The 11,576-nt window shown below is 52.3% G+C and overlaps 1 protein-coding gene across 4 annotated transcripts in view; it reads right to left on the reverse strand.

Annotated features, from left to right (window-relative positions):
• The window catches only part of LOC118001954 (cAMP and cAMP-inhibited cGMP 3',5'-cyclic phosphodiesterase 10A), a 292,816-nt gene extending 288,083 nt beyond the window's left edge, over positions 1 to 4,733 (reverse strand). For 2 of the 4 annotated variants that reach the window (XM_034992150.1, XM_034992151.1), the window contains exon 1: positions 4,553 to 4,702. In XM_034992150.1, coding sequence (XP_034848041.1) covers positions 4,553 to 4,619 — 67 coding nt within the window. In that variant the 5' untranslated portion in view covers positions 4,620 to 4,702. Of the gene's footprint in view, positions 1 to 4,552 lie in introns of all 4 variants that reach the window. The other 2 variants (XM_034992152.1, XM_034992148.1) reach the window with 2 other exon arrangements.
• Positions 4,734 to 11,576: the final 6,843 nt, after the last annotated feature.

Raw genomic sequence — 11,576 nt, forward strand, 5'->3', positions numbered from 1 at the left:
TGAAATTTAAATTAACACCCCTTAGCAGTTCCAGCCAGTTTAAACAGCGTGGCCTCTGGATTTCAGCCCTTCTGGCTACTCCAGCCACAAACAGACACAGACGTCTCCACAGACACCTGGTCTACCAGGACCTGCACCTGGCCAGGCAGGGAAAATTCACAACTCTGCTTTACTGGGTATCTTGGCAGGTATCCAGATCCGTATTTCAGGTCCTTGGAAGGAACAGTCATCATTATTTTCATCTACCTCAAACAATTTGCACTGACTAGGGACTCAGTGATTACCTGTTGGTTGGCTGTGAATTGACTTGACCTCCATTTCTGTTGCTGTGCTTCTGGCCCCACACCCTCAGCAACCTCTGTCTCACCAACGCGGTAAAAAGAAGCTACATGTGAAGTGTAGTGTAGCTTCCATGTGTTACACACATTTTCTCTTAAAAGGAATCCTATTTATCTCAGTGTGTTCAAGTGCTGACCACATAGTATCTTCAGTCTCAAGAAACCAAGCAAGAGTGGTTAGGGATTGATGCGGAGCATATTTCGAAACTACCATTTCTGGAAACATACACATTTTCTGTTGTGAACATTTGAAAAAGACACAATACACTGTAGTCTGAAGCAGCGTCTGTGGATGACATTCACAAATCTTTGCCATGTCCTTTTCCTTGCTCCCTCTGTCCCCTCCGTCCTGACCAACCAGCGCTTTCCTTTTTCTACAGCTCTGCACCATTCAGAGTAGGCAGCTGTAGAGACGGAACACTGGTGAGGGAGAGGAAGGGAGAGACTTTTCTGACTTCTGAATGTCCTCAAGGCAGTATGCTCAAGGTCTCTTCTCCGCTGAGATACCTCTCCTGCACTTTCCACAACACCAAGTGCAGACAAGGTGAGTTGTTTTTTCCAGAAAACTGTGGCTTATACTGGTCTATCACAGCGTGACTTCTTGACTTTCCTCTACATGCATGTACACACACACACACACACACACACATGCACGCGCACACACACTGATGCAAAGTGGACTTCTCCATTCTCTCTGGGAGGATCTGGGATCTCCAAGTGCAGAGATGGCTTTCTAGTCCAGTCAGCAACTTTTGAAGCAGTGATGAGCCCGAGGACAAGGTCAGAGGCCAACATTTAAAAGGTGGATGGCAGATGAGGGGGAGTCAGGCATGACCGGACAGGGAGGGAGCACGACCGCCCACCTATGAGCCCTGGGCATCAATGCTAAACCTGCTTCCAGGAGGATCTCTCCTACTGGTTGGTGAACTCCTCTTGGACCATGGCCAGGCCAGGGCAACACCTGGCAACTGGCAGTAGTTTTAATAAGTGTTTGCTCCGTGCATTACTGAGCAAACCAGTGAATCAGTGTGAACCAAAATGCAAAACCAAAATGGACAAGAATGGAACCAGGATATCCAACTTCCAACCCATGATTTGCTTTTTGTGATGATAAAAATAGGGGCACCTGGGTGGCTCAGTTGGTTAAGCAACTGCCTTCGGCTCAGGCCATGATCCTGGAGTCCCGGGATCGAGTCCCACATCGGGCTCCCTGCTCAGCTGGGGGTCTGCTTCTCCCTCTGACCCTCTTCCCTTTCGTGCTCTCTGTCTCTCATTCTCTCTCTCAAATAAATAAATAAAATCTTAAAAAAATAAAAAAAATAAAAAAATAAAATAAAACCAGCATTCCCAGAAACAGGAATTGGACACAGCAGCCTTTATGTGACAACTTGATTGTTAGACCCAGAAGAGACCAAACGGAAAAGTAAAAAAGAGAATAAACATGCAACAATTAAGACACATCTGTATACATTTGGGCATTTTTCCATTCTTACAGAACCCAGAACTCATTTTTACTGACAAATATCAAAAAGTCTGCCAAGGGGCGCCTGGGTGGCTCAGTCGTTAAGCGTCTGCCTTCAGCTCATGGTCCCAGGGTCCTGGGATCGAGCCCCTCATAGGGCTCCTTGCTCAGCAGGAAGCCTACTTCTCCCTCTCCCACTCCCCCTGCTTGTGTTTCCTCTCTCGCTGTGTCTTTCTCTGTCCAACAAATAAAATCTTTAAAAAAATAAAATAAAAAAAGTCTGCCAAGATTCTGGTACTTGACCAATTCAGACAGATGAAGCTTATCATGCAGCAAGACAGAAACAAAGACCCCAAAAGTGTCAGAGCAGAAACTGGCTACTGTTCTTTGTGCGTCCATTCAGCCTCTTCCCCACCTTTGCCTAATAACAAATTGTGCTTAAGAGTACTTTCATACTTAGCACCTTAGCAAAATCCCAAAGAAGACCTTGTAGCCTTTTGTTCCTATTCAAACCCCAGGCTACTCCTTGCTGACTTAGTTCAAGGGAAGAAAACACACACAAAGACAAAAACCAACAATTCTTGAGTGTGATTATCACTGGGCTTATCCCAGCCAGAACCTTCTGCAGAGTGGGTCCCTTCTGATGGCTTTCTTCTCTAGGTCCTCTGTCCTTCCAAAGGGAAAGCCTGCTGGGAACCTCGTAGTTCAGCCTCATTCAACCTGGACGGTTAATCTTTATCCTGTCCCACAACACCCCTGGCAAGGTACCCCCACCCAAACTAACAAACCCCACTAACAGCAAATACAAACAGAACCTTCATCATTTTAGGAAACCCTGTTCCGCCCAAATGCCCACACCCGTCTCCTTGCCACTGCCCTCTCCCCAAAATAGTGCTCCTCACGGGCAAGGCATGGTACTCTTCCATTCCCCCCCACACCCCAACAGCCAAATGTGAAATGCAGATGTTTATTTAGAACACACAAATGCACGTGGAAGGGAACAGACAGGAACCCCAGTTCTAGGCCCAAGGCTTAACCAACACACTTCAAAACTCCTTGGGAGCTCCATGCTCTCACCCCACCTTCAATTCGTGGCACATCCGTGTCCATTTCAGTAAGTAAAAATGTCCACATCTAAGGGCAGCAGGGCGCGACTCCTCTTGCCCAGACCACATCCCTCCCCAAATGCAGCATCTAAAAATCAACCAACACCCACGCGGGGGGGGGGGGGGGGGGGGGGTTGAGGAAGTAGATGACTGGGAGCTGCGTCTGACTAGGGGAGACTACAGGATGGAGGAGTGGGGAGGGGCGTCCAGGGACCACGCCTAGCAGTCCTATCAGGTCCATGGTCAAGTTGGGGCAGAAACAGCCGCTGGGCAGCCAGGGTGCGCGCTGCGAGAGGCCGCTGGGCCATGCGGCCCGGGTGGATCCCCGCGCCCAGGAGGCGGGATCGCTGGGGGCTGTAGGGCCCGCGCAGGACACGCTCGCAGGCCCAGGGGCTGCACCCCAGCGGCGCTCAGGCGGGTAGTGTGCCCAGACAAGTGCCAGCAGCGAGGTTGGGCTGGACCCCAAGTGCCCAGAGGCGAAGACTGGCCAGGGCTGGGGAGTGAGCGGCAGATGGGAGCAGGAAGCCAAAACGCGACCCTGGAGAGTCTGCCGGGAGAAGGCGCCGCGGAAACGCGGTTCCCTAGCGAGCAGCAGACAAAGGCTCGGGTGCGCACGCGGTGGACGGTGGCGCCCGGGCTCCGCGCTTAGGGCCGGGAAGAACCCTGCCCAACCCGGCTGGTGCCGGAGTCGCCCGGTGCCCCGCGGGTGCGACCTTCGCCACCCCCCACCCCCAGCCCCGGGTCTCCCGTCCTCACCTTGCTCGCCCTCCATCCACAACAACGGCGATCCCCTCTTCTGCGCACCGGGCGCCTCTTCACTTAACATCTTCCGCCTCCTGCCTTCTAGCAAACCTCTGCCTTGACTATTCTGCTCAGCCTTGCCCCCCTCCCCCGCGACACGCCTTCTACCACCCCTGCTCCAGCACGCTCTCAGCCCAGCACCCGGGACTGGGGAGGCGGGGCGGCCTTAGTCGGCCCGGGGGTCCGAACCCGCGGCGCCTTCCTCCTCCACCCTAACGCCCCATTGTCCGTCCCTTTACCAGCCCAAGCACCAGCTAAACCCCGGGATCTAGAGAAAGTGGACGCTTAGTGGAGATGCACCCATTTCACTCCGCTAGTCCACGCTCTGGAACAGGGTCACTGCAGCGGGGGCGGGAAGGGGAGCGACCCGGGCCCCGACACCAGACCCGGGGAACCGCGAGTGCCTTCACCTTTGGGAGCGCGGAGCTCCGGTGTCCTGGCCTGCCCTCACCCGGCCAGGGGACCCAGCGGGCGGGACCTCCAAGTGGAAGGAAGCGCGTTTCTTCCAGCCTCACCGGTCCCAGGCTAAGGGGAGAGGAGCCTGGCGTAAGGGGTCACAGAGTGGAGACTGCAGCGATGGGCCGGGCAAGTGTGGCCTCAAGCAGCACCGGGGGACCCGAGGGGGGCAGCGGGTCCCGTTCTCACCGCGCTCCAGGGTCACCCTTCCCCCGCACGCACGCGGAGCCTGGGAAACCCCGGTGTCCCGGCGCTGACGGACGCTCCCGCGCGCCACCAATGTGCCTCGAGCCTCCCGTCCTACAGTGAAGCCCACTGGGCGCCAAATGCCTCCGGCACAAGCACCCCGCGCGCCCCCGACCGCGGGGAATGAGGAGCCCGGCACTTACTGGGGCTCAGGAAACACTCCGTCAACCTTCGGAAGCAGCTCGCGTTATTAGAAGGTCCATCTTCCATGTCGGAGCCGAAGAGCAGTGGGGACGCGGCGGCGAGGGCGAAGCCGGCGCCTCGGGGCCGCCGTGGAGCTCGGCCGCCGCCGCCGGGGCTGGGGCCGGGGCAGCCCCCGCCGGCACCCGGGAAGCCGGGGGAGCCCGCGCGGCGGGCGGCCGGGCCGAGCGGGAGCCGGAGCCCGGCGCGGGCTGGGAGCAGCAAACCCTGGAGCGCAGAGCAGAGGAAGAGCCGCCGCCGCCCGCCGCCGCCGCCGCCGCCGCGGGGACTACTGCTGGCAGGGACGCTCAAGGGAGCTGCCTCTTGTCCTCCTCCGCCGTCGCCGCCGGCATCGCCGCCGCCTCCTCGAGCCGCCGCCGCCGCCGCTGCGCCCTCCCTTCCCGGGAGACGCGCGGGGAGGTGAAAGGCAGATGAGGAGGGGAGAAGAGAAGGAGGGGGCGGGGGGGGCGGCGGCCAGAAGTAAAAGGAAGATGGAGAGGAGGAGGGGACAGGGGAGGAGAGGGCGAGCGCGAAGGGAGCGCGGGCCGAGCCCCAGCCGCCGCCGCCGCGCGCACACAGGGCGCCCGGGCCCCCCGCGGGGCTGGCGCGGCCTGCGGAGGAGGGGGGCGGGCGCGGGGGCGCGGCGCGCTCGGCCCGGCCTCTGCCAGGCCGCTCGGGGGCCGGACCCGGGCCCACCGCGCTCCCCCCGCCGGCAGCGCCGCGCCAGGGCTCCGGGCGGAGTTTGCCGGGGCCGGATCCGGGCTCGTCCGCGGGCGCCGGCAGGGGGGCCTGGGGGCGGGGAGCGAGCGGCTCCACGGGGCTGGCCATGGCCCTCCTCCCCGGGCCGCGGTGGGGCAGGCCGCCGGCGGGAGGGCGCGCCGCGGGCCGGGCTCGGCGGGCTCCGCCCCCGCAGGACCTGCCTTCCCCGGCCGGTCGGCCCGAGCGCGGGTCTGCTCCTCCTCTCCGGTCTTCCGCGCCCCGCCCGGCCCAGTCTTCACATCGCGTCCCGCTCTGGGCGCGGGAGGACCTGGGGCCGGGCGCGGGTCCCCGGCGGCGGCGCCTGGCTGCCGGCTGGCGCGCGCAATCGGCGTGCTCCCGGCCGGGGCGAGGGGCTGCGGAGACGCCGCCTGCAAGCGTGGCGTGGTTTGTGCGCGCTCCGGTGGCTGAGCCCCGGCGACTGCTCGAAAGCAGCGGAGAAAAGCGCCGCAGTGCCGCTGCCCGTGGAGGAGGTGGCGGCGGCGGCTGCAGAAGACGCCCACTGGCGGAGCGGGCGCTCCCCACGCCGCCGCCGCCCTCCCCCACGTAGCGCGCCCCGCCGCCACCGGGCCACCGGGCCCCCGGGCTCCAGGCTCCCGCACCCCGCGCGTCCCTCTGAGGACGCTGGGCGCCCGGGCCGGGGGCGGGGGGGGGGCGGGTGAGGGGCAGGGGAGCTCCTGCGTCTCTGCGGGGCGTCGTCACATCTGGGCCTGGTGTTCCGGGTTCTAAATCCGCCGCCCAGCAAGTGCTGGGCAAGCCACGTCGGCCTGTCCCTCGCCCGAGCCGGGGAACCCTGGCTGGCCAGCAGCTCCAACCGAGCTGTGCTCAGAGCTCCCGGGAGAGGAGTTCAAACTCGGACGTTTCGCTGGAGTTTAAATCAACGCACAGTGTTTTCAATGAACTGAGGTTTAGAAAGCCTATTCATCCTCCAGGACTCTCTTTGCAAAACACACTTTAAAAAGAACTTCGTGCGCGCAGCCCAGTCTGCCCGGTAAGAATGGAAAGGGCAACTTTGGCTCAAAAAAGAAAAACTGCGAGATCATCCCCCAAAGTCCTGAGGACCACGTCCTCACCTGCGGCTTTTGGGGACAACCACCCCCCCGCGCCCGCTCCATGCCCCCTCCATGCCCCCTCCTTCCCAGCCCTGACTCCAACAGTTGCTATGAACTGAAGGGAAATGTGCCGCCCAATGGGCGCTCAGAACAAGGAGCCGCCAGAAGTTTGGGAAGTTGAAGCGCCAGAGCGCAAGGATGCGCAGATGCCTGCGTCTCGGCCGGCGCGCGGCACGGGGTCACCACAGCCCTCGGGGTCCGAGTGGGGGGCGCAGGCCCGCTGCCGCGCGGTGGGACGAACTGTCCAGACTCCCTCGACTAGGTCACCTTCCCAGGACTGGGGCACACGCTCCGAAGCCCAGCTTCCACGAAGGGCAAGGCGGTCATCTGAGCGCTAGGCGTGCGCCGCGGTGCAGCCGCTTCGCTGACACAGGGCTGGGGGCCCGGCGTGCGTCCGGCCCCGGGGCCGTTTCTCGCTTTCCACGGTGGTCGGTCCAGTTCTCAACCGTTTTTATTTTGAAGTGTGTTCCAGATTCTTCCCTAGTCTCTGCTTTTTCCCACTCCCATCGAAGCAGCCCACAGTGGGAATGAGCATATTTGTATTTGCACCAAACCGGGCCAATGGGGCGCCTGGGACTTGGTGTGCCTCCCCTCTCCCAGCAAAGGCCGAGGGCGTTGCTGCAGTTGCGGGGCGCACTCCGAGCGTCGCGTGTAACAGGCGCCAGCCCTGGCTCCCACTAGGTCGTAATCCCTAAATCTGCGAAACAGGAAAAATGTTCCGGGGACTCTTACCTCACAGAGTGGGTATTTTGCCGTTGCCTTTGCAGTTTGTCGACGAAGGAAAAACTAGAACGATCAATCAGCCTCACGGGCGACGCGTCTGAGAGGCGCAGACTCGGTCGTTGGGTACCGGGCGTCGGGAGTTTGCACCCGCTGCGGACCTGGCCGCGCGGGGAGGGTCGCGGGAGGCTGCCCACGGGGCTGGGGAGCACATGCTTCTCCTCGGAGAACCTGCTCTTCATTCTTTTACACGCAAAATGTTTCCCCTTGCCCTTTACGTTTCCTTTGTTGCCTTTTGGAGTGATTAAAGTGGCTTTCCAATTACAAGAAAATGTAGATGTAATTCGGATATGTCTCCATATGGGCGCGGTAAGCGGGGCGGGAACCATCAAATATTTGTTCTCTGATTCTTGGTTAAATCAGAAGACAAACTTTAGATTCTTTCTAACTCTTTTCTGGAATAAAACTTCTTTCTGGCTTTTCGTCCCTCCTTTCTCCAAACGCTTGCTGGAAGGCACACGTTTCCTGGACAAATTAAAAACGACAAAGCATGACAACGGAAAAGGAGCACGTCGCGGAGGTGTTTACTGATTATCGATTACATTGGTTCCGTGACTCCCTACTTCGTACTGGAGTTCACCTGTGTAAACGTCAGTGTAGTGGGCAGCCGGCCACTGTTCCTTTCTTGATGAAATACTGTTTAGTCAAAGATTTAAATGACAAACACACGGACCTAGAGGCTCCGTCACTCACCCCTGTGTTCAGGTGTTGCAACAACCGGCAGGATGTGTCTCTTGTGGGTTCTTTTCCTTCTCTTTGAGCTTCTCTAAGTGATATATCAGAAGAGGGAGAAGATCGTCACTAAACGTTTGTTACTCCAAACCTTTTGTGAATAAACACATTGGCCCATAATTCAGTAAGCGCCGCTTTCTGATTGTGCCCATAAAGTTTGCGGTGTAGTTATATGTCAGAATGTTATCAGATTGCAGTGCCATTTACACACATCTTAAATCATTAGTTGTAACTCCAGGAGCATGGGATGAGCAGGGGCAGGAAGTCAGACCATTACAGTGCTCTTTGTGAAATAAACGATTTTCCTCCTTCTCAACTGAGAAAATGCCAGCCTACTGCAAAGAATAAAAACTAAAATAATGTTAAGAGGGCAGTGAACACTAGTAAAGCTGCCAAAATGATGATGATCAGTGTTAAATATAAAAGCATTTGTCTCTGCCCTTTCGGAAGAAAAATGATCAGGAAAGAAGTTTATTTGGGTAATTGAAAACTTATACTTCAGCATCTGCCTGATTATGCTCTCATTTGAATTATTTGTTCTTAAAAGCACTTTAAAACATGGGTCAAGGTAGAGTCTAGGATATTTTTAAATGATTTCCTCATAAGTTTATGAAATTTCTTTATAATACTTTAACCATTCACCCCTTTTAATAGCCTAAAGTTTACAATAAATATGGTTAAATTTTATGAAATTTTGGTCAACACGTAGGCCTGTGTCTTAATTGATTTTATTTTGCAACTTTTGTGATTATTGCTGACAGCTGTCCATTTCACATTGCTGACTGACTCTTGATAATCTGTTTTCTCCTTTCAAATACTAGTAACCTTTCTTTATAAAGATAAGAAACAAGGGCTGATTAAATATTGAACTCATCTGCTTACACAGGTAAAGTCTGTTAAAAAAACACATTGCCTTTCCTTGATTTTAAATGTTCTGACTTACAGAAATCTACAGTTTCTGACAAAAATAATTCATAAGCAAGTGGCTCTTGCTCCCAAGTTTCATAGAAATATGAGCATTTTCATGCCCGATTTTCAATTTAATTGCTGGTAAATTATCAATTTATATGTCACTCGGATGTGAGACATAGTATCACACAGACCCTCTACATTCTAATGAAATAATTTATTAGTGATTATCTGGCATGCTGAAAATGGAGTCAGGTGTTGGGCTTTTATTCACTCACCCTCCTAAGCCTCCCAAATCCCTCCCTCCTGATTCTAAGTTTGTCATTCCCGGAAGCCTCCTTCAATTTTTCTTTTCCCTAGCCCATCATAGCTTCGTTGTCTAGACTCCTGGAACTGATGGGTTTTAATCTGCACATATGAATATTTTGTATTAAATCTCTTGAGAAATGTAATGCAGGTATAATTTGTGTTGACAATTCCATTTTAAACAGCTTGATATCAGGGTCCTGCTACTCTTACCACTCATAACCTTTCATAAAGGCCAGCATACAATAGGCATTCAATGATTGCTTCCCTACCTGTCGCCTGCATGCCCAATGCTTACAAATTTTTATTAGTGTTGATATTAGTAAATCTTGACTAAAGTGAGGGGTGCATGCCTACAGTATTGTTGTAGTCAAGCCTGAAAACCAAAGGACATTATAATTTAGTAAGAAAACATTATTATAAAGTCAATACACTGTATGGCACAGTCTTGAAAAAGACTAATACGATTAAAAAACCAATTCAATTTCTTCAGCTATCCTTAATATTCTTAGATCTTCAGATTAAATTATTTTTATGAATTCAAACCAATTAACTATAAAACAAACTATGATTTTTTATTGCTTTATGCTATAAAACAAATAAAAACCAGTATGTTATTTTTCATTTTAAAAAATCAAAATAGTGTTTCATTTTCAATGAGAACATTTTTGATAATAGGCAGATTATTAAAACATTAATATTTCAAATAAGTCTTCTTAAGTACCCATACCTTCTGAAAAGAGGGTTCAGTGTTCTTCTTGATAAATAATGATTCAAGTGGAAATTTTCATTAATTGAAAGCAAAACATTTAATTCCCTCCTAAAAATTAGTTCTGCTTAATGTCTAATGAGTATCTAGCCCTGAGGATATTGGTGTTAGAAAGTACTGCTGTGGTTATATAATCAATACTAAGTTCCTGTGATAACTATGTGAGCATTAACTCTTATATAACACTGCCGTGTTATGACATAGAACTAAATTTTGAAGATGTTGCCATCACAAAATTATCAAATAACTTTAGAGACCCATTGTGATTTGTAGAATGCTGAAGTGCCTTTCATTTCTCAAAAACATACAAATCAGAGTATAACCATGTTGTGTTTAAATAATACTCAGTGTCGTTTAAATAATCAACACTTTCACCAAACTTTTACAGGGCAGAGATACCAATTACATTTGAGACTGTTTTAAGAGTCCAGTAGAAATAGTATGAGAGAATTATTTGTGTATATATATATATATATACACAAATATACACACACACACACACACACACACACCCTAAAAGAAAGAAATACTTTAAGTGAACCACAGCCCAATTAAAGCATTTAAGTGGAAAGTGACCGCAGGGGGCATTCAGGATAAAAAGGCTACACCAGGGAACGGCTTAAATTCCTCTAGATGGTATGGCTTGTCCCTAGAAACACCTTAGGTACAAATGAGCATAGAGTTTCATGAAAGGTCACCAAAATTCCTACTGAGTCTGTTCCACCATGGTGAGTCCCTTAGTGCCAACACAAATTACTGTGTGGATTGTTAAGCTTGTTTAAAATAAGCACATCTTCATCTATGGCTTGGGAATCCTTTTCTTGTAAACATTATTTTATTTTAATACCCATATTTTTACAAGGAGCCTTGATATTTATACAAGGAGTTATGAGAAAAAGAAAAATTGTTGACTCTTACAGATGGTCTCAAAAATGGGGACCAACATGGCTCATTTAATCCAAAGAATGTATTCTTTTCTGTTCACCTAAAAAATAAATGAATAAATAAAAGAAGCCAGGCATGGCCTGGGGCACAGGTGGCCACTCCGGGTTGTGTTCCAGTCTAGACCAGGATTGGATGGGTATTTGAGGGCACGCATGGGAGACCAAGTTCATCCGTATGGGTGAATTGTTCTGACGTCAGGCCTTGACTTGTAAAGACTGGTTTCTCCCTGAGCTTCTCTTATTAAAGTGCTCAAGGGAGAAGGAGAGTGAGAGAGTTTCACGCAGTGGTTAAGCGCCCCGGGTTGCTGTCGTGCATTACAGAATGCTAAACACGCGGTTCCTAGGCCACTCTTCCAAGGATTTGGATTGACAAAGGCCCCCGTCTACACAGTCAGCCCAACTTTCTGGTCATGCATGTCCAGTATCTGTAAAAGCATCATTTTACATGGGAGCTGCACCTAGAACTTTGTCTATTCAGTCTTCTGAAATGGACCCTTATGGGAAAAAAAAAATAATAATAACCACAGAAGCGTTGGCTTTCAGCTGCATGTCTTATCTATATGACTTGACCAAGAGCCAGAGAAATCTGCCAGCATCTATCAGATGGGTAGCTGAAGAACGAAGTTGAGAAAATGCATCTTCCGTCATCTCTGGACACATTCTTTTCCTTTGGTTCAGA

The sequence above is a fragment of the Mirounga leonina genome, unplaced genomic scaffold, assembly GCF_011800145.1.
Source record: "Mirounga leonina isolate KUSES-001 unplaced genomic scaffold, KU_Mleo_1.0 Mir_55, whole genome shotgun sequence".
Classification (NCBI taxonomy): domain Eukaryota; kingdom Metazoa; phylum Chordata; class Mammalia; order Carnivora; family Phocidae; genus Mirounga; species Mirounga leonina.